Genomic DNA, 23,174 nt, shown 5'->3' with positions numbered 1-23,174 from the left:
TCTAGTATCCAGACCTGTGTAATTTGGTCTGGGGGCTCCCCATGGGGTGGGAAATGTAGCCTCCTTCCCCTGCCCTACCCTTCTTCCCTCTGCCACACTTCCAGGCCCGTAGGTTGCCCTGAGGACCAGATGAGATGGCCTCATGCCCAGAGTTCAAATTACACTTTGACTCTTGCCGGGTCTGCTAAAAAAATTAAATCAGTTCATTGATGAACAAGTCCACCAAAGTGAAAGAGTAGTCTGATTGGAGACCCCCCAGGCTATAATTTTCAAATCTTACAGGGGGGGCTCTTGCCTCGTGTGGGGGACTCAGTGCTCTCACCCCCCCAACCCACACCCTGTCCACTCCCAGAGCCTGCGTACCACTGGCGCAGGGGGGCTGTACAGGGATGCCTGTGGGATAGTGGCAGACAAGCTTCTTTGGATGGGTGTGTTATGTTTTATTAGATTGAGCTGTTGGGAAAAAGTTCTTGCAAGCTTCTGGGCACAAGCCTCCTTCTTCCGGCACAGGGAGCCTCTGCTGCCCATTCTCCAGGGCATGGTGGGAAGGCTTCAAGGGTGCTGGGGTGAGGTAGGAAAGCGCCTGGCAGAGGAGGGCAGGGAAGCTGCACAGGGATGCCTGGGGGGTGGTGGCAGTGAAGCTTCTTTGGGTAGACGTGATATCTTTTATTAGGCGGAGTTGTTGGGAAAAAGTTCTCGCAAGGTTTTGGGCACAGGGAGCCCCCGCAAGGCATGAAAGCCGGGGCACGGCGGGGAGGCTTCGCGGGTGCGGTGGGCAGAGGCGGACTGGAGGCGCGAGCCAGGCCGAGGAGGAGCGGAGGAGAGCGCCCGGGGCGGAGCAGGGGGCAGGCGGGTGTGGCAGGCGGCGGGCGGGGGCGGCGCGGGCGGGCTGTGACGGCAGCGCGGGCGCGGAGGGGACGGGGCAGCTCGGCCCATGGCAGCGGCGGCGGCGGGGGCTGTGGCGCGGGGCTGGCGGCTCGGCGCGCTGTGCCGGGGGCTGAGCGCCGCCCTGCCTGCGGCGAGCTACGCGGAGCTGCGGGCGCGGGCGGCGCGGGACCCGGCCGCCTTCTGGGGGCAGCAGGCGCGGGCGGCGCTGCGCTGGGACACGCCGTACCGCGCCGCCCGCCGCCCGCCGCCCGGGCCCGGCGCCGCCAGCTGGTTCCTGGGTGGCCGCCTCAACGTGGCCGGTGAGTGCCGCCCCGCCTGCCCCGGCCCCTTCCCCGCCCCTCTGTGCCGGCGGCAGGGGCCGGGAAGGCAGCGCCCAGCACACCTCGGCCAGGGCAGCGCCTGGTGGCATGGGCAGCAGGTGGCATGGGCCACCACGTTGCCGGGCGGGAGACAAGCTGCAGCCAGGCTGGGTCAGGGCCTCGCACAGGGCGTGAGTTGAGGGGGAGCTCGGGGGTTGAGCGCCCACCCCTCTGAGGAGACCGGCGGGCGCGGAAGGTCTCCCGTGGAACGGGCGCTGCGAGGCGGTCACCTGCACGGAGCAGTCCCGCCCGGTGCCACACAGTGACCCTCACAGATGGTGGCCACGTGCTGAAGTGCCGGGGTCGCGCCACGTGCCGCTTTAGTGGCCAAACTCTCAATCCCTAAAACTAGGCAAAACAACTGTACCTAGCCGCTCAGCTGTGTCCCTCGTCCCGCTCCCTTCAGTGGTGCATGGGTGATTGGTGCCACCCTAGTCCGGGGGAGCATGTGTTCCCCCAGCAACCTGAGTGGCAACCATTGCCTGAGTGGTGAGTGCAGCCTGTCAGGGTGCACGTGCATCCCCGTGCACCCCCTGCGCGTTGCCACTGCTGAGTGGTGCCAACTTCTCACACTTTATCAGGCTGCTGCAGGTGGGGTGGGGGAGTGCAGGCCAAGGCCAAGCCACATTTGGCATGGACTGGGCTGCAGTGCCCAGTAGGCTGCCTGCCCCACTTGCCACATGAGGGGGACTATGCTGAGCAGGTTGGGGCTGGCATGCCTATCTGCCTGGTCGCCATGCTGGAGTATCTCACAACTGAGATCCTGGAGCTGGTGGTAATGTGGCGCAGGATAACAAGCACCAGCAGGGGAAGTTGAGCTTAGATATTAGGAGAAACAGTCTCACTAGAAGGGTAGTAAAGCACTGGAACAGGTTCCCCAGAGAGGTTGGAAAGTCTCCATAGTCTCTTGGAGGTTTTTAAGACCCAAGCAGACAAAGCCCTGGCCAAGATGATATAGTTGGGGCTGGTCCTATTTGAGCAGGGGGTTGGACTAGATGATATCCCGAGGTCCTTTCCAGCCCTCTTTTTCTATGATTTCATGATTGTAAGGTGCGTGTCATCCTCCACACCACCCAGCACTGGCCACCCGCCGCAAGAAGGCGCTCAAGAAGCTGCTAGCCAAAGTGCTGATCACATAGGGTGGCATCCTGCCCAGCATCCAGGCGGTGCTGTTGCCCAAGAAGACTGAGAGCCACAAAGTCAAGGCCAAGTAAAGCCAGCCAGGAAGAGACGATCTGTCCTTTCACCTTCTAAACAGAATCCTGTCTGGTCTGCTCCGAGTCAGCCCCTTGTCAAGCTCATCTGTTTTCTTCTTCTGCTGACTTGCAAGGCCCTTTGCCTTCTCTTCCCCCTAAACACATGTCCCGAAGCAAGAGCAGATCCAGGATTGTTCTGACAGGGGGTTGTGGGAGCAGTGACAGGCGCTACATGGATGGATGTATCCCAGCTCCCTCACCCCAGGCAGACAGACTGTGGGAACAGCAGTGGGGACTTTTTATTAAGTCTGCAAATCAGGTAAGACACTCATTCCACATTCCCGCTTCCCCTCCTCCAGTTCTCATTACCCTCCTACCCTCTCCCTTCCCCTTCATCCACAGCAGCATGTCCCCTCCCTCTCCTTCCTTTTGCCTTTTCCTCCATCTGCTACTGCTACTGTCCCAGGATGATGGGGAGTGGTGGTGGGGGGGTGGTTCCTAAGCAGCTCCTGTTCCTGGCTCAGCAGAGGACAGGATCTCCTTTCTGCCCAGTCCTTGGGGCATTCTTCCACCATTACTTTTCCCTGCTGAGCCTGGCTGCAGGGGCTCTGGAGCCCCTTCCCCAACAGCCCTCTCAAACCACAACTCTCCCAATTCATGTCACAGTGGGGAGGGCTTGAGGGCCACTCCAGCCAGGCTCAGCAGAGGATGGCAGCTGCACTAGCTCCTGTCCTGGCAGGGAAAACTCCGGGAACCAGGCAGAGGAGAAGCCTTGTGTTGCTGCTGCTGTCCCTGACAGGAGCAAGTATGAGTGGCTTTGGATTCCCCTGAGTCAGTTAGGGACAGTGGCAGCAGCAGGGTGCCTGTGCTGCTGAGGACAGAGGGGAAGGAAGGGGGTGCCGAGAGCAAGGGATGGGATTTTAACTTGATTTTGGACTTAAAAAATCCCCACCACTGCTCCCAGTACAGTCCAAAAAGGTGTGTGTGTCTGCACTACTGAACCTCCTTTAGATTCACCCCTGCCCCTAAGTCCTGTATCTTCTCTTTCAGGTCCCCTTAGCTTATTGCCCTTGAGTCCCCTATTGTACCATAGACTTAGCTCCTCTACTCTCCAGTCTTTAGCTTCTTCTGACGCACATACCCTGTTCTGAGCCCCCCCACCCTCTTCTAAATATTGTTTTTTATACTTAAGACTCATTCCACTTGCCTGCATTCCTTCTGTGTTTTTAATTTCCCCCATCACAAGCAACTTAGGGGACAGGCTTTTTGTGGTGAGTGGATTGGCAGAAAAGGAGTCATAACTCCATAAAGCCCTGCTTGTGCCACGTGAACAAACACTTGCTCTGCTCTCAGCAGACAAGAGGTGGGGCGGGGATATGCCAGAAGTTAGATTTTTTTTTCCCCCCTCGAGTCCGCTTTTTTTTTAATCTTACCATAATTTCCCTAGTTGATAATGGCTTTTCTGCTTGGCATGTTCCATCCCCTGGGACTGTAATCAGAACCAAGCAGGAGTGGAGTTGCCAGTATGTGTTGGAAGGACTCACACAGTAACGCAGTTGCTGCAGGAAACGACGAAGGGAGTTAAGTAGGCAGCCCTCTTTCTGACACTGCTGGAGCTCTGTCATTTGTTTTTTGGCTAGTCTTTAGAGTGCACACTGGCTGTGTAGCACATGCTTGAATGTCAAGCCTGGCTGAAGAGTGCACAGGAAATTAAACCAATCCCACTATAATATTTGCATATGAGTTTGGGCAAATTGCGTAATTTTTCTGGGTCTCAGTCAGTTCATTTGTACAACAGGGCTATTCATATGTGCAAAGTACTTAGAAACCTTCAAATAGAAAAGGGCCTATCATTAGATATTTTTGAGTGATAGAAAAACTGAAGATGTGTTAACTCTGAGTGACTTTTGCTGGAGATTGGAGGAATAGTGGAACAGACCTTAGATTGTGAGCAAAAACATTTGTTTCAGATCCTAAATCTGACAACTTATTTGTTCTGCAACCTTGTATAAATCTTTGCTTCAACAGTCTCCTGTGTAAAATAGGGTTATAGATTGCTTTGAGGCTTACAGATTAAAATGTATTTCCATTTTAGTTTAAAAATATTATCATCTTAGGTTTTTCATTTAGTTTGTTATTTTTTGGCAGCTGCTTGAAACTAGGTACTGAACCACTGGAGCAATAAGAACTGGTTTTATTATTTCATCTCTACCCCTGCCCCTCACCACCATCTCTACAAGTGTATAAAAGACGCATTTGTTGGGGCTGTAAGCACAGAAGAGGAGGCAGATGTCCTGTAGTGCTGCTTGTATTTGCTGAGCAGAGCATTCTCTTGCCTCCTGAGTTTGTTGCTGCACAGCTTGGAATTTCCTTGTTTTATTGAACTTTCTGTGAAGATCAGGAAATTCAGTTGAGGGATATAGCTGTTAACATTACATAAGAAACAAGAAGAGGCAAAATTCAAGTTGTGTATGCAGCTGCAACTCCTTCCTCTGTTGTATAGGCATTGTGATGTAGTGTCTTACCGCTGCCTCACATACTTTCTCACATAATGCAGGCTCACATCCAATACTTCCATAAACAAAACCATAGCTGATTTATATATTTTATCTTCCCATTTAAAAAGTTCTCTGAAAGGATGCTGGAGCCCTTTTGAGATTGCTGCTAAACTGAGATAGGAGTGCATTGGGTTTCATGGTTTAGTTCAGGAGTTTTCAACCTTGTTTGGTTGGGGTACCCCTGGCAGCTAGTTGATCTAGTTTATGCTAGATAATCCTGCTTTTCATAACTGCTGCGTTTGCCTTTGGTAACTGTGACAGGGGTCCATCCCCAGGCCTGTCCCTCTGTCTCTGGGCTACCCACCCACCTACCTTGCCTACCATGCTTTGATCGAACAATAATTATGGTGTTACTCAGGTGCGAGGCTGCCCATTTACTACACTAATGCTAGAGGTCCCTGTCCACTGCTCCAAACTTCCCCTACATGGTGGCTCACACTTCACACATGGTAAATAACTGTTGACCTGCGCCTCAGAGCATTGGGTCTGCTCACCCCCTGTTGCTGCACCCCCCTGGCACTGGGGTCTGATCACCCCCTGTCACTGCACCCCCCCCAGCACTGGGGTCTGATCACCCCCTGTCACTGCGCCCCCCCCCCCCCAGCACTGGGGTCTCATCGCCCCCTGTCACTGTGCCCCCCCTGGTGCTGGGGTTTGGCACAGTAGTATACTCCAGTGAGGCCTCCTCCTCTCCAGATAGCTTCAGTCTGGCTCACTAGGTACAACAATAACATAAATGTGAGCCCCTGGGCTATAACATAATACAAGTCATAAAAGACACACTCTGGTTCCTTAAAAACCCAAACAGCTCCTCATACATTGAGTATCACCCCAGCTCTGGGTACCTTATAGACACCTAGAGCCTCACTAGCTACAGCAGCACTGGCCAACAGCCACAGCACTCTTGGGTAGTTCTGCTATGCAAGAGCTCTCTTCCTCTGGCTGCTTGCCAAAGACCTCCTCTTGCCAGCCTCAGCCCTGGGTTTTATATGTGCCCAAAGGCCTATTTCCTTCCTGTCAACTGACTGGCTTGGGTGGTTGGGCTATTAACCCCTACCCTCCTGGTGCTTGTTGTTCCTGTAGACTTGGGTCTTAAGGGGGCAGCTCTGCCTCTTAGTAACAGGGCTAGGGTTCCCTGTTACAGTACGCTTTCTAGAAATTGATTCTTCAGACCATTCCTGCATAGTGTGATCTCCATTGGCTGGTTGCTGTTTGTTTTGCAGAGGTTGCCACACTTCAGGGGTGCTAAGTGCTTTTGAACACCTGCACAGAGGTTCCAAGACACACAGACAATATAACTATATTTTAATTTTTCAAGAAAATGAAGATGTAGGCAGCTTCAGACTGTTTTCTGTTTCAAATGAGATGCTACCTTCTGGTTTTCCCAGCCTCTGCTGGCACTGCATGGTGTTGGGGAGGTGGGTGGGGCTGCTTCCACCTAGTGTCTCCCAGGCTGCCATGTGCTGCAGGGTGGACAGGTGGGCAGGGCTGCTTCTGCCCAGGGTTGTCCGCTGTGTCAACAGAGACCAGCACTAGAGCCTCTGGCAGCACTGCCCACCAGCAGAGGCTATGGCCCAAGTACGGCTTGCCCAGGTTCTGCTGCATGGTGCCACCACCTGCACCACCTATTTGCAGGCTGGATAAAATCAATTGGCAGGCCAGATCCAGCTTACAGGCCATATTTTTCCCACCCCTGGCCTAACCACTAAACTACATAGGCAGGCTCCCCCTTGGACTGTCTCTTCCTGGCCCAATGAATCTTGATTTCCTTTCTACCCAGTGGCCCATTTTTAACAGGAGAGAGGGGTGGGGATTGTCCTCTCCCCAGACTATTCAGTACCCTGCTGGCTGGTGGCCAAGGCACTCACTTGGGAGGTGGGAGATACGAGTTTGAGTCCCCTCAGTCTGAGCTGGGCATTGAGCCCATGTCCTACATCTTCTTTAGTACTCCTGTTTGAAAAGGGAGCTCTTCTAAGTACTTTGTAAGAACAGATGAAGGCACCTACCTGTAGCAAAGGGTTCTGGTCAACCCTTGGACAGAGGTGCCCCTTGCAGCTCCAATTCAGGTACCTGAGCTCTGGAGAGGGCTGTGATTTCAAACATGGCTCAGTGTTCACTGTTTTTTGCTGGCTGGCTCTAGGTGACCATCCATACAGCCCGCAGGCCTTGCAAGAGAAGCCACTTAATTTTCCTTTGGTATATAAAACATGAACAAATTGTTAGAAACCAGAAATATTAGAAAGCCATGCATACAATTACAGGATGCTGCAATAGTTTTTCTGAACAGTTTGTCTTTTACCTTTCAAAAAAGCAAACATGATTTTTACTGTGGTAGTAATGTAAAAAGAATAGTCAACTGGTGTTCAGTGGTTAAAAAACAAGTTTCCAGGCCCATTCTTTTCTGCCTTCTTATTTTGGAAGGCTAAGGTTTTCCCCTGTCCATTTTTTGGGGGCAGGATATTCTTGTCACATTGCCCAGATAGGGAGCAAACTGAAGTGAGTGGGAGATTTTATTTCCTAGTTGTGCTTGGTATTTTCTCTTTTTGTCTCCCCTTTGTGACTAAAAATGAAAAGGATTTTTCAGGGAGTTGCTATGAATATCCTTGAATGGTTTCCCAGTAGACCTGGCAAAACTCCACTGGTTGTGGAAAAAGAAATAGAACATCTACAGTAAGAGAGGTGTGTCTTCAGGGTCAGGCTAAGAACACCATCAGAAAGCACACCCTTTCCATCCCTCCCTGCATTGCACGTCACATCTGGAAATGAGGCAGCAAAGTCACAGACAGGTACCAGTCACCACCTCTTTCTGGAGACAGAGAGCTGGAGAAGAGCAGAAGGGAGTGCTTCCCTGGGCAGCTTCCTTGCTTCAATTCCACATTTGGAGTGTGGGCAGGGCATGCTTCTCAGTGGTGTTTATAGGAGTGCTATAGACATCATGCCCTAAGGCAGTGGTTCTCAACCTTTTTTGGGTCAGGACCCGTTTGTAAAAATCAGTGGCTAATCCAGACCCAGTTCCCCTCACTCCTGACATACTTCCCCCAGGCCACAGCCCCCTACTGTGTGGGGCAGGGGTGGGTGTGTGGGTTCCATGAGGGGCCTCAACCAGCCCCTTGCAGGGTAAAACTCTGCCAGCCTACAAGGGAAAAGCCATGGTTTCCCACATTTTTCTCCTTCAAAGGAGAAACCATTTTTAAAGTTTGTTGATTCATTTTTAAAGCTTGTTCACAACCCTTTTATATATTCTTGTCACCCACTTTTTGGCCTCAACCCACAGTTTGAGAAACGGTGCCCTAAGGGACTTTTGGTGTGACCTTCACCCAGTGCCCACTGTAGACAGCGGGAACCTTTCTGTTGGCCTCAGGGCATGTTGAATCAGAACCCAAAAGTGCAGGCTACCCTTCTGGCTCCAGTTGCTGCAAACTGCAATGGGGCATTTTACCTCAGAAGAGGAGAGACACATTGTTCTTTGGATAGAGAGCAGAATACTAAACTTGTTCCAGTATGCACTGTACCTCACACCTGGGCAGGGTCCTTTAAGCATCCCAGAAAGCTGCCCAGCACTACATTAGTGAAGGCGTGGTATGATTGCTGTTCAGACTGTTGCCTTGGGGTACTTTCTGTATTGATAGTAAGCCCACCCTGATCAGATAGTTCTATGCTTCCACTTCAAGTACCGTTGAAGTCCAGCTACTGTTGAGTGTTTGCCTTTCTTCTGGGTCCTTACCTTTCTTCTGGGTGAGACCTTGGACTGGGATTTATTACAAATACTGAGCTAGAGTTAGCAGTTTTAATGCAATATGATTTCTGCTGAAAAACAGTACAACTGGGGTGGGGGCAAGTGTAATGTTTCCTTTCAACATAAAAGCCATGGTTCATGTACTACCTTCCCAGCCTTGTTATGAAAGGAAGAAGAGCTGCAGAGAAAAGAGCAGTGGGAGAGTGAGGGGAGTGTCACTGAGTGGGATTCTCCCTTCCAGAAAGCTGTGGGCAATTCACTTACAGTCAGGGAAGGATTAAGGTTGCTAAGCCTCAATTCAGCAATCTATTTCTATTCAGCAATTCATTTTTATCCATTAGGCTCCAGCTGAGCAAGGTGGGTGCTTGACACAGCTGTAGCTCCTTTTCAAAGCTGTCATCCCCATCAGCAAATTGGACTGCTGCTGGGAGTGTCAGCATGACTTGCTGACATTGCCGTAGAGCCACTGTGGGTGTTGCAAGGTACTTGAGTGTGTTTTGCGGTTTGGGGGCAAGGTTTCCTACAGGTGTTTGTCCTTTCCTTTCCTTATCTACCCTTGCCTTCTCTCCCTTTTCTGTTAGTTTTAGCTCATTTCCAGAGGGGACCTTTTGGAAATAACCTTCTGTGCTGCACTAAGTGGCAGTTGATTTCTAAGCCTCGTTGTGAGGTATAACACTTTCTCATAGCAGACTTAACTGAGTGCTGATAGACAAAGGAGTACCTATAATAAATTCTCCTGCATTCTTCCAAGATGAGGAGAGGCAGCAATGTGATGAAATATGGTACTTTGCTTTACTTTTGTATTGGAGTGTTTCTGCAAGCATTTTAAGGTAGAGGAGGGATAACATTCTCTGAATACCTTTCAAACTGTTTCACCCCCTGAGACTGTTTGTGATATGGGAGGTTGTTTTAATGGCTAAAGCAACCTTAAGCTTCCTTTAATGATGTGCAGTCACCCAGATTCCCTGATTTTACTGGGGATAGCATCTTCTGTCCATAAAACAGGGACTGGCTTTCCTCAAGTTATGCTGGCACAAATAAAAGACCAAGTAAAGAGTGAAATCTTGCCAGTGAATGGTATTCCATTCCTGGTGCGGAAGAAAAGCAAGCAAGCAAACCCCAAAGGAAATAGGGATGGCACAATGCTCAGCTTTCATCAGTCATGATTTATCTGGAAGAAGCCATTTGTTTAATCACAGATATTAACGGCTTCCAGAAATATATGTGATATGTGCATCAGATATTTTGAAAAGTTATTGTTTTACATCAGATGTCATAAAGTGTTGTATATGGTTGGTTTGCAATGGTGCTGTGGGAGTAAAGCAGCTGGATTTAAAATCATTTAATTAGCTTCTTAACCTTAGTTTAGGCACCTAATTAATATCTAACAAATTGAAAGCAGGTTAATGTACATAGCAACTCCTTCAGTACAAACTGCCCTTCAGTGTACTTGATAAAACATTCTGCATACACTATAGCTACAGATTACAAACAGTGATTTTTCTAGAGAGAGAGAGTGAGAGCGTGCAAAATGGAAAAAAATACACACATCTCTTGCTCTTTATTACCTCCTAACATATGCTACTGTAATTGTACAAATAAGTTAGTAAAGTTAAGCTGAAGATTTGTTTTAGTTAAGTCTTCATCTCATCTCAACCCTCAACATAGTAGTATCCTTTCAATACAAAACATTCTACACCTCCAAAAAAGCCAATTGTTGAAAAGTATAGAAAAAACAGGAAGGAACCCAGCTACTTTCTGTTGGTATAGAATTCATCAGACTATATTTAGAAAAAGCTGAAAGTAATTTTAAGTGTTGCTGTCCATACACACAAAATCTGAAGAGAATATGAAAGTTATCCAGTTTTGTGCTCCTGGATTGCTGAATTAGAGGGCATGCAAGGTAAAACATTTGGGTTGTTTTACAGAGACAGGCTGTGTGGATTTGAGGGCTATGTAATGTGAAACACCCAAAGCAGGGAGGTAAATAACCATACATAATGTTGAGACAGGCCAAGAGTGTGTGTGTGCTATTTTTTCCTAGGTTGACCAGTGGCCAGTTTCTGTTCTATTAGGCAAGTAAGTGGACTTAGTTGCCTAATTGAGATTCTGTTCCATCCTACTCACATCCCAGGAAAAAAAAATGTTTATGTTAAAAGTAGGTAGCTCCTCCTTCTCCTTGCTGCTGTTTTGTGAATCCATCTTAAGGCTAAAATGGTAGTGTGCCACAAAAATAGATGAATAACTGGATTTTCAGGACTTAGGCAGGGTGGAATAGAATATGCCTAATAACTGGAAGTGGATCTGTCCCTTGGATATTTTGCTACTAGGAGTTGTTTTACACCCTTCTGTGTCATATGGTAAAATTGATAGAAACATCTATATTAAGATTGGCTACAGAACCATATCATCACAAAATTGGTACACAACTGGTAGCAGGCAGTTTGGGTATGTCTGTTTGCAGATGGAGAGAGCCAGATCTTAGCTGCTGAAAACTGGCAGAGCTCCTTTGAAGTCAGGGATGCTGCTCTCATTTAGTCTTGTTGAGGACTTGGCCTATGAACTCTCCCAAGGACACTCTTCTGTAAACAGTTTTAGATACATTGTGAAGCATTAAATATAGTGTGTCACCATGTACTTAAGACTAAAGCATCCCAAGCCACAGAGATGATTAGATGTCTCTTTCACTAACTTCTAAAGTTTCACTTTGCCTGCATGTATGACTGGAAAGTTGTTAGCCAAACAAATTGCAAACATAGGTCCCTTTTTTGTGAACACAAAACAAAATCTTTTGTTCAATGCTTGTTTTCACACAGTAAACTGCTTAGACCAGCATGTCCAGCAGTCTCCAGACAGAGTGGCTTTGATATGGGAGAAGGATGAGCCTGGCACCGAAGTGCAAATCACGTACAGGTATGACACAGATTGCTTTAAAGTATGTCTGGCATAGCAATATGGCATTTTCACTGCCTGGGTGAAGAGCTGCTACTCTGAGAAATTACCTACTTGCCTTGCTGTGTGTGCAAGGAGGTGGGGGAAGGTGGGTAGTAGCTTAACTAATGTTGACTGGAGGGGGGGATACAAGCTCCAGGTACCAACTAAAGGTGGGGGGGTCCAGAATGGAGGTGGGGGTGCCTTTTGGGGTGGGCACCCTGCAGGGGCACTGGGACCTGGAGGTATTATCCTACATTTGACAACTACAGTGATTGTTTCTTTCTAACACTCCACTGCACAGAGGTGGAGCCATTTATCTGCCTAGAAATGAGGCCCTGTGTGGGGTTTATTAGTAGCCTGGAGAGGACTAGATAGCCCCCTGTCCTTGGTGCTGGCAGCTGATTATGTCTATCACCTCAACAGCATGGGTGTGGCTGGGCTCCCTGCTCTTCTGCCCTTGTCCAAGAACAAGCTTACTCAATCCCGAGCTAGTAAAGGCAAGTTGCTCGGCTGGTGAAAGTTAAGTTAATTGAACCAGGCAGATTTGCAGCAGATTAAGAGCTGGCTGTAAATTTCTGCTGCACTTTAAGGAGATCTGCTATAACAAATTTCTGCTTGAGCGGAGGCTTTCAAGGATAAAGGGGGTTGGCTTTTTATTTTCCATAGTATATTTTCAAAACTGTCCATTTTCTTCTTTGCCTTATTGACAAAGCAGGGACTACTCCCAGAAGCCAGGCAGAACTGGGGTGTTCTCATTGCTATTTCTAACTGAACTGGTACCAGAAATAGGGGCACTCCATCAATCAGAGTGCAGAGGTAACTATCATACTGATACTCCTCTGGTGTGCAGTGGGCTAATATGGGCTAATGTGATGCCCATAGCCCCACTGCTGAAGATTGGACACATTGTTCTCTTTTGTTAGCTGCTCTGTGTTTCAGTCCTCCAATTTTAAATTGGGAGTAATAATATTAGCCTGCCATGTACAGCTTATGTTTTCCTTTTTTTCCAGCACTGCTTTATTGTGAGTAATAAGGACAGGGGAAAAAATCAATTTTCACTAATGGCAAAATGTGAATTTCACTTTTATCTTAATTTTTTTGGATGGTAGCAAATGTCCTGGTTATCTGTGCAGGGCATAAAAATGGTCTTGGTTTTGGAGTATCTTTGGTTTGAGTCCTAAGCTGCACCACTAGTTGTGTCCAACTGATTGCAAGAGAAGGAGGGGTCAGAAGAGTTATGTGTACCTCTTGTCTACACCAGCACCATCTCCAGTATAGCTTAGAGTGGACTCAAGACAGCAATCAGACGGTAATATTTATAAGCTTCTTTATTGGCCTCATTCCAGGGTAACTGCAACACAGGGACAATATGGTAAGGCTCTTTGCTAGACAAACTGGCTTGGATTTGTATTCCTTGGTGTCATTGTCATGATATAATGTAGCCAGAACCTAAGAGATGCCTCTAGTCAAGAGCAATAAGGTTCCTTGGGGTGCAAAGGGGTGGACAAGTGCCCCTCTGATGTCCTCTCCTCTCCGCTTTGGACATTGAGATGCGCTGGGGTCTAGTGGCCTGTCTGGAATGCTTTGTGTTAGTGTCAGATTGTTCAGATTCAGAATCTAAGTAGCTATTCCCAGATTAACTGCAAGGCCTGAATGCTGGCCTGGGCCTGCAAGTGCACAAAGGACGTTTAATATTATCTTAGTTCCCCTTTCAGCTGTGTTCCCTGAGATGTGCTACTTGGATCTGGCCATATGATTGGAATCTTTCAAGGAACAACCAGCCTGGCCAAGTTCTTTTCCTATTAGCAGGGGAGACCCAGTATTTCAGGTGCCATGTTGTGGCAAAAAGTGGTGTCTTCAGTAAAACATATTTCCAGCTTTCAAACTTGTGACAGGAAGCAGCTTGGAAACAAGCTGCCTGCCACTGAAAAAAGAATCAATTTTTATCTGGTATAAAAAGACACCATACTGAATAAACTGAAGTGTGGTGTCTGCAGGAAGGAGAACATGATGAATGCTGTTTTTCAGTTTGAGATAAAAATAAGAGACATTTCTCCATTTTTGTCTACTTCCACTGGACTTTTGTAATCACTAATTAGGCAACACATTTTCCATTAATCTTTTTTTTTGGTTGTTTTTTTTTGTCTCTGACTTGCTCTGTGATAAGTAGAGTTAGTAAGCATGCACAAAAGATGTAGATATAGCCTGTTGAAATGCTCTCCAAAAGACTTGATTCATCTCCAAAAGTGCTTTCAAAAGCTCCTTCAGATACAGATCGTTTTCCTCTACAGTGTTTTGGTGGGTTACTATGCCTTCCAGAACAAATGTCTAAAGGCTGGGGCACTGCAGACATGCTGCATACAATATTTTCTGAGGAGAGAGAGCTTTCTCTGAGCCTCCTTTTCTATGCATGCACCACTTAAAGGGGTGTAACTTTGCTTGAGTTATACAGTCAGCTTAGAGCAAGCAGTGTCTGTGAGAAGAGAACAAGGGGTGTAGGTTGTAGCCATGTTGGTCTAAGGACATGGGCAGACAAGGTTCTTTGCGTGAATCTGATATCTTTTATTAGACCACCTTTAAATAATAAGAGAACCAAGCACTTTGTTTCAAAATTGCCTCCTTTCAGGACCCCCTTGGATCATATCTGTAAAAGTTTTAAGATGCCTAAAGAAGTGGAGCGGTGTCTAGTGGGGCTTCTCTAAGTACCAAACTTCCACTGAAATTAAGGTTTGCTGGAAACTTTTTGCATTTACTTACTGGCTTGACAAAACCTTCTTTTGGAAATGTGCTGTGGGTCCAGGATGATGTTTCTGGGGATTAGTGGGGAGGAGAGAGAGACGCACAGCAGGAGACAAATTTGGGGTCCTCCAGGCTAATATTCTGGTTCTTACTCTCTCTGGTTCAGAGCAGGAACCTGTGCTAGGTTTTCTTGCATCTGCTGCAATTGTTCTGACTACTAGGTTATTGCCTGTTGGGTAGTAGAGTTATTGCTCTATCACTTTTTGTGTAAACTTTTGGAAGGTTTTGTTTTCATTCTGGTGCAGAGCAAACAACAGATGTTAAAACCTTGACATTTTCTGAGAAATTGAATCTTTGTTTTCCAGGTAGCCCTAATTGCAGTGATATGTGTAAAAGGTAGCTTTAAATCACTTGTCTGGGAGGTGGGGGATAACCAGTGCACCATTCTTGGGGGCTGACTTGTTGGGGAGGGACACAAAAGCAGCAGCTGCTGCTGCTGTTCTCCCAGTTATCATGCTGCTGCCAGCAGCCTGACTGCAGCAACTGTCCCATGTACTGCTGTTGCCTAGGGCACAGAACTGCCCAGTGGCACCCCTTGCTGCCCACCATGTTCAGATGGTCTCCTGATGCATGTTAGAACTGCTGAAAGGATGCCATAATTTACATGCACTACAGGGGTTAATATAACAGCTGGGGAATACAAAGGACCTTACCACTTCCCAAAATGGTTCACAGGGTAAAGGGGATGGCATAGAAGTCATTATGCCAGCTCTGTCTCACCCAGTGAATGTTTTACCAAAGGTGACCCTTCTCACTGTAGGGCTCCATGATACCTCAGTGCAGAATGACTATGAAATGACTGGTGCCAAAGTAAAATTTAGTCCTGATCTCAAGACTAGCCATACTCTTTAATTTGGGTCTGTTCCCTGTTGAAAGAATGTGGCTGTTGCTGAGGGAAAGCCAGTGAAAATGTAGCCCTGTTTTATAAGATTTAGTTATGTTGTGATCACTGGCAAGAGCCTTAGCAATGGGTACAACCATAAGCTTTATTGTTCTGGCACTGGCTTTCTCAATAACCTTGGGCAAGTCCATTAACCTTTGTTTTGATTTCTCTGACAGACAGGCCAGGACAATAATACCAACTCTGTATTGGGAATACAGGGTGCCTGAAGATGGAAATTATGTGTACTTGTTGTTTTGTGGTAGAAGCATTATAAACTAAAAGCTCCATTTTGAGATGCTGGACAGGCATCAGTAGGGGAGTCACAGGATAAAAGCCACTTCTTTCCTCTGTCCCAGGGGGGACCTGCACTCCAATATTCTGCACAGGACAGAGGGCACACCATGTTGCTATTCTGCTTTCTGTGCTTGTATGCAGGTAGGAGTGAGGTGTGAGCACAGCTTTGAGTCTGTTTCCATTCCTGTGTGCAGTTTAGTACAACTAAGCCAGTGTAGAAAAGTTCCCTGTGCTAGGAAATGAGGTGGTGCAAATAACTTTGAGATGCTGGGAACTGAACTGGGGCTCTCAGAATTGCCATGCGATCCTTTTTTTTTTTTCTGGGGCACCAGCCCTTCCTAAGGTCAGAAGACAAAGTGCTAGTCCAGCCCTGATGTTAGCATGTGTTGAAGCCCACCTGAAATAAGGCATTGCTTTACCCTTATTCCCTGTGCTTCTTCTACTGGCTAGCCAGATATCACTTAATACCAGACTGTCTGAATGAATCCTGTGAGTCAGGAATGCTGCAGGGAGACTTATCAGCAAAGCTGTCTTCATGGGACCTTGGCATACACATTTCTTCCTTGGAAATTAGTTCAAATGTCTCCTTATCTGTAGAGCAGGCAAAATCAGCCAGCTTTATGCAGGCTATCATCTCTGCCCTTACCTGCTAGTTTTTAATGGGTGACTATCGCCTTGTATAACTTACTGCTATAAAACTTAATTGACTCTCTGAAGAGGGGACTTAACTCATGCAAAGCGGTTGCTAGGCAGGATAAGCCATCACTGCTGAGCTGTCAGGGAGAGCAGTGACATGCAAGGTAAAGGGAGGGAACCAGAGACAGAGAGCTGCAATTAAACTGTAGGACAGGAGTTAAGGGCTCGTCTCCATGGGGAAGTCTTTGCAAGATAGCAAGTGTATGAATCTAGGGCACCACAGCTACTCCACGCTAACTCTGTCTCTGGACACTCATTCTGCACTGAGGGAATGGAGAGAGATCCAGTGGAAGGGGAGGGGGACTTACTCTGAGGTGTATGTACCAGCTGATCTGGTGTAATCGCTCTGTGTGTCTAGTCATAACCCATAATCGGGAAAATTACACTGCAATAATTTACTCTTGAATGAAAGAGTGGGGGAAGACATTTGCATTTCCCTTAATATGGGCTAGGAACAGACAGATGAAACAGTTGCACTGTGTTCTGCTGCACTATAACAAGGCCTTCCTTGTCTTGGTACAGTAGTGTTAAGTGCTTTATCTTTCCATGTCCACAGGCATTCATGGTGCAGAATAAGAGTGTCCAGAGAGAGTGTTAGTGTGGGATGGCTCTTTAGTAGTAGCTATTCTGTGCTAGCTATTCTGGTCTTTTTCTCTATGCAGACAAGTCCCAAGTGACTTCCCTTTCATTAGTGGGGCTAGTGCTGGGAGTGGGCAATTATTTTGGGTGGAGGGCCACTTACTGAGTTTTGGCAAGCCATCAAGGGCCATATGACAGGCAGCCAGGGACAGATAAATATTAATTTTCTAAAATTTTTAGGGGCCCCATGGGCCAGATAGAATAGCCTAGCAGGCTGCATCCAGCCCTTGGGCCGCATTTTGCCTATCCCTGGGCTAGTCCTCTGTTTTAGGCCACTGGAGAGCAGTGTTCCCACTGGAAAGTAGGGTGATCCTGCAGGCATGACACTAGCTTGGAAGTCAGGAAATAGGCACTTTATTCTTGGTTCTGTCACTGCTCTGCTGTGGACAAAACGTGTTATTGCTCAGTGCCTCAGTTTCCCCATCTGTCATATGGAGATAAGCCTCATTTTTTCTCAAGCAATTTGTTTCTGCAGATCAGAAGTACTATCGAAGAGCTAAGCATTGTTGTTATCAGGCTAGGGTGCTTTGTCAGAGAGTAGTTCATCTGAGGATGCTGACTGCTAGGAGACACCATCTGAATTGAAAGCACTGAGGAAGGCAGCAAAATGCTCTTTGCCTTCACCTCTCACTGCTACCTTTGGGTCCTGAGAGGGCTCAGTCCCTTGAAGATTCTCTCTCAGAGGTACTATGGCAGGGGCAGGCAATTATTTCAGGCGGAGGGCCGCTTACTGAGTTTTGGCAAGCCATTGAGGGCCATATGACAGGCAGCCAGGGACAGATAAATATTAATTTTCTAAATTTTTTAGGGGCCCCATGGGCCAGATAGAATGACCTGGCAGGCTGCATCTGGCCTGCGGGCTGCATTTTGCCCGCCCCAGTACTATGGAGATGAGAATCTCAAAGCAGACACGCCACACTGCCTGTCATAGGTACTGAAGTGGTTGAATTGAAGGGCATGTCTTTGCAGCCAAAGGAAGATGTGAACATAGCTTGCAGAGGCAACGATAGCAGTGAAAATGCTGCAGGGTGGATTTTAGCACAAGCTGACATCCCCAGTACAAGTTCCCTGGAGAGTTTGTTTTCTGGTTTCTAGCACAGGCTGTGCCATTGTGTATTTACTGGTGGTATTAACCTGTGCTAGCCTGACAAACTCAGGAGAGGTATGTGTTACAATCATAGTTTCACTTTGCTGTGTAGTCATACTCAAAGCCTAATGAATTCAGCAGCTTAGCATATGTAAAAGGCAGTGAGTGAAATTTTGACAGAGTTGTCCACGACTGAAAAGGGGTCAGGATTTCCCTCTGTGTTCTCCAGTACAGGTTTAAAATGTACCAGGTAGCTACCACCAGGGAAGGACTTTGTTTCCTCTGTGTAAAAGATCAAAATCATGCACGTATTATAAGCGTTGTCCTGCTAATTGGCTGAATCTTTTCGTTTCACTTTGGAATGATTCATATATCTAACTGTGTTCCTTCAAACTTGTTTTAGAGCAAAGCCACTAGATGACTTGTGGTTTTGAGATTGTTCTTCATAGAAAGAAACTGTAATTAGAACTGGCCAAATAATGTAAAAAATGTCTGAACATTCGTTCACTTCCCAGCAAAGAATAGATGTAGGCTGTGTTTATACTGCTTTTATGCTCACTTTCTGCCAACATTAGAGCAATCCAGTTTCCTAGCTTAAATATTTATGGGAAATGAGTTGCAACACAAATATCAATATTTGTTCTGGTTCACACAGTTTCATAGATTGTACAGGGCTGGAAGGGACCTTGCAGATCATCGGGTCCAGCCCTCCCACTCTAGGCAGGAAGACAATTGGGGTCAGGTGACCCCAGCAAGGTGACTGTCCAGTCTCCTCTTGAAAACCTTCAGGGTAGGTGACTGCACCACCTCTGAAGGGAGTTTATTCCACTGTCTGGACTCCCTGACTGTGAAGGAATTTTTCCAGGTATTAAGCCTGAACCGGCCTTCCAGGAGTTTGTATCCATTGGTCCTGGTCTTCCCCCAGGGTGCCCTGGTGAACAGTTGTTCACCAAGCTCCTGATGCACTCTTCTGATATAGCACTAAGCCGCTATCAAGTCCCCGCTCAGCCTTCTCTTCTTTAGGCTAAAGAGGCCCAGGTCCCTCAGCCTTTCCTTGTATGGCTCACCTTGCAAGTCCCTAATCATATGGATGTCTCTTTTCTGGACCCGCTCAAGTTTTTCCACGTTCTTATTGAAGTGCGGTGCCCAGAACTGGATGCACTAGTCCAGCTGTGGTCTCACCAGTGCTGAGTACAGCGGGAGTATCACTTCCTTAGTTTTCAATGAGATGCATTGGTTGATGTATGCCAGCATGTTATTTGCCCTGCTGGCCACCACATCGCTTGCTTGCTTATTATTTAGTCCAAGACCTGCTATACTTCTAAGCAGATAAAACTGTGTACCTACAAAGAACAGCAGGTAGCAAAATAATAAACAAGTTTTCATGCATTAAAAACTTATCAACCCAAGAAAGGTTTTTGTTTTTTTGTTTTTTTCACTAAGACTTTTTAGCAAATTCAGTTCAAATTTGCAAATAATTTCAGACTCCTCAAAACTGCATTTTTTTAGCAAATACGCTGTTGCAGTGTGCATGCTTCAGACCACTTTGAAATAAATTAAAGTTATAGCCTTCAATGCTACAGTGGTATGACTATGGCTGCATACAGGTGTAATATTTCTACTGGGAGAATCTCAGCACTTCCAGTAAAAATCATAGGTGTGCAGGAACTCAAACACTTTCTCCTGGAAGAAAAATGGTGGTTCTGGGAGAAAAATAATTCTTCTGGGAGAACAAAAGCCTGTATGTTTCCCTGTTCCTTCCCCTCCCACCCCCAGTGCTCATTCCTGCCCATGGCAGGGGGTCGGACTCGATGATCTGTCTAGGCCCCTTCTGACTCATTGATTCTATGACTCCTCCTAGTCCCAGAAGGAATGAACAGTGGGGAGATGCTCTCCATGCCTTCCCAAGACTGGGGTCACTCCTGACTGGGGATGGTATGGGGAGAAGCTGCTGCTTGCCTCCCCCTGTAGACTAAGAGAGGAGTGGGGGAGCAGCTACCTGTTGCTCCTTGCTTGTTTCTCACACTGGAGTTGCCAGTATGAGGAGTGGGTGGGGGCTTTGCAATGCTGCTCACTCCATTTGGCTTACAGTGCTTAGGAGCTGAACAGAGGAAAAGCTGCTGTTTGTTCCCTGCTTGTTCTTCACATCAGGGTCCCTTTTGCTGCTGCTCCAGTTCCTGCAGGAATGGGAAGACTAGAACAGCCCCTGCTTCCCATGCTTTCTTCAGATTGGGATCATCCTGGTCTGAGGAAAGCAAGTGGAGTAGGAGGTAGGGGGCACCTACGGGCTGAGTGCCTGTACTGCTCCCTTTTCTGGAAACATTTCTAGTGATGGAAAATTTCTGCCTGTTCATAGTTGCCCATGCGTGTGATAGGATTTAGTGGGAAAACATTCTAAATAAATTTAGCATAATGCTGCATCCAGAAGGAGTGTGGTCTCTTAAAAGAAGGAATATGGTCTCTTAGATTAAAATAACTGCCTGGTTTTCAATTTAGAGAACTGTGGTGGAAGATAGCACAGAAGTTACTAGAAAAATGTCTCACAGGAAGGGGTCCATCAAACTTTGCTGAAATACGGCCACATGTTGACAGCAAGTTTATAGATCCATTGTTATAAGTGCCTCTGTCAGCTGTTTGTCCCAGATGTTGACTGGCAGGGCATTGGCACGTCTACCATTTAACCGTGGTAGGAAAAGCAATGGAAAATGCGTATCAGGAAGTTTTAAATATATTTTCTGTGGCAATAGGAGGAGAAAGTGTTGCATTTGTTTAAGGCTCGTAGAAGAGAATTGTCTCAAATTGTGATGCTCTAGTTAACTGAGACACCAGACTAACTGTTGTGTTTCTGTGATTTTTGCCTGTGAATGTTGCTGCAATTCCTGGGAACATCTCTGAGAGCTTGCACAGAATGTAACAAGCATGTGACGGGAACAACAATAGCGACCAGAGAGTATTGTACTTATTAGGCATTTAGGTAGATTTTGATGCTAAGGTGTGATAATATTTCACCTTGTCCAAGTCCTGAAAATCCATTAATGCATCTACTTTTGTAACATACTGTAGTCACCTAACCCTAAAGACTCAGTCACAAGACAGCAGCATGGAGAACAAGGACCAACCTACCTTTTGCACTAGCATTTTTTCAGGGACTTGAACAGAGTGGAATAGAATCACACTTGGGTGCCTGTGACAAGACCCAGAGGAAGGGAGCTTCCCCTCATCCCATTACAGTCAGTGCTGCCCACCCTTGCTTGCTCAGAGACTTCCTAGTCCCACTTGTCTGTTATGCCTTGTTGAAAAAAGTTAATTTGCAAGGTATCATATCCCTGCTCAAAGAAGAAGAAAGGGGGAGTCCTAAGACAGGCTCTCACAAACTCAAGGGGCTCTCAGTGCTGGCTGGCTCACTGATCAGGCCATCACTTGGCCAATTTTCCATCTGTCTCTCAGTTCAGATGCCTCAGACTAAGCTACTCCCAAGTCCCCACCCTGCCGGTGGTAGAGCCCAAGAGCTTGGGTTTTGCAGCTACACTACTCAATGCCTTGCACCACTGCAGTGAGTCCTTGTGCTTGTGGCTCCAGCTTTCCTTGTGTTGGGACAACCTGTCCTGAGGCCTCCACATACAACTGCTTCTGGTCCACCTGATGTTCACCAAACAAAGGAAAAAGAAAAAGAGTCCTCAATTTAAATTTTGTCTCTGCTTTGGGGTGGTAGCCAAAATTTTCTCTCAAGGGTCTGTCCCACTGACTTGCTGTTTAACAAACCCATAACAAAAGGAAAACTTCTGCAAAACAACCTCCCCTCCAGGGCTACTTACAGGGTCTAGCAAAGCCTTCTCTCCTGGTGGGCAATCCAGCACCCTCCACAGATAGGGCCCTACTGACCTCTTCCCCCTCTGCTGAGTGAGCTTTTATCTGTCTGGGCCATATACCACTCTAGTCATGTGGCCCATTCAGCTGCACCTGGTCTTTGCCAGCTCAGAAGGTCCTGGTCTTAAAGGTGTCAGGGTCAACTTTCCAGCCTTTTCTTGTAACTCCTTGTAACAGGGATTGACCCCCTGTTGCAGTACTCAAGTCCACTTATGTACCTAATAGGTGCAGTAGTCTTTGCAGCCCTGCTTGCTCCAACAGGGTGACATCCACATGTAGTCCAAAGCTCACTGAACCTAATGGAAAGACTTCTGTTGACATATATAGGCATAAGCACTGTCTCTTAGTCAGGAAGGGAAGCACAAGAGCAGGAATACCCCTACTTAGCTAGGGTAACGTGCACATCAGTTGCCTCTTGCTGACATTCTTCAGAGTGGTTTATCCAGTTCTGCAGTAGGGTAGGCTAGGTGTGCAGCCCTATGGCAAGGGGGGTATTGAGTCCTGTTCAGATGGTTCCTACCATATGGATTCAAGTCTTGTGTGGTTAATTACATTTTATTTTTATTTTTCTAATTCTCTCATCTTTGCCCACAGACTGGAGATATGCATGCCTGAGGAGGGTAAGAGTTAGTTAGACTGTTTCCTCTCTGAGCTTGGAGACAATTGGTTGTGAGGAACAAGTTTCATAGATTTCATAGATTTCGTAATGTTGAGAGTGCATGCCAAGCAAAATGCCATTGTGTGCCATACTTTGTGTGTGCTCGGGGTTGCCAACCCCTGTCTTACAGCATTTTCTGATCCTTAGTGCAGGTTTTCATGGGCCTTGTTTGTCTCTGTGCTCCATGTAGTGTGTACACACTGGGGAAAAGCAGCCCTGGGGTTAGTGTCCATTCCCCGTACAGATACTTCTTGTTGCTCCAGGGCTGTTTTGTTGAAATCCAGTACTGCCTAACCAGAGGAAGCAGTAGGGCATTGGCAGCAGATGAAATGAGAGGGTATAGGAGATAGCTACATACAAAACATTTCCATCTGCTATGAGACCTTTGGGATTTACAGTGCTGGAAGGGAGTCTCTTTCTGTATTTTTTTTCAGTACCAGATGGGAAGTCTGTTTGTGGGAAGAGGCAAATGCTGCATAGCTTGACTGGGGGCCAGAAGACTTGCAGAATCAGCTTCTCCCATGCTGACAGACCAGAGTCTTGATTGCAAATCCTACCTTCCACAGTTCTTAATGGCCAC

General features: G+C 47.1%; 1 protein-coding gene across 3 annotated transcripts in view; it reads left to right on the top strand.

Moving 5' to 3' along the window:
• Positions 1–932: 932 nt before the first annotated feature.
• Positions 933–23,174, top strand: part of ACSS1 (acyl-CoA synthetase short chain family member 1) — a 70,213-nt gene continuing 47,971 nt past the window's right edge. Inside the window, exons 1-3 of one of the 3 annotated variants that reach the window (XM_090052449.1) lie at positions 1,051–1,187; positions 2,298–2,762; positions 11,554–11,650. Coding sequence is in view for 1 of the 3 variants with exons in the window: in XM_090052441.1 (XP_089908567.1) it covers positions 935–1,187; positions 11,554–11,650 (350 nt within the window). In the remaining 2 variants the exon portion in view is untranslated. Of the gene's footprint in view, positions 1,188–1,208; positions 2,763–11,553; positions 11,651–23,174 lie in introns of those variants that run through there. The other 2 variants (XM_090052441.1, XM_090052457.1) reach the window with 2 other exon arrangements.

The sequence above is a fragment of the Crocodylus siamensis genome, chromosome 1, assembly GCF_052110815.1.
Source record: "Crocodylus siamensis isolate JL-2025a chromosome 1, ASM5211081v1, whole genome shotgun sequence".
NCBI classification, from domain to species: domain Eukaryota; kingdom Metazoa; phylum Chordata; order Crocodylia; family Crocodylidae; genus Crocodylus; species Crocodylus siamensis.
This window is presented reverse-complemented; position numbering and strand designations above follow the sequence as displayed.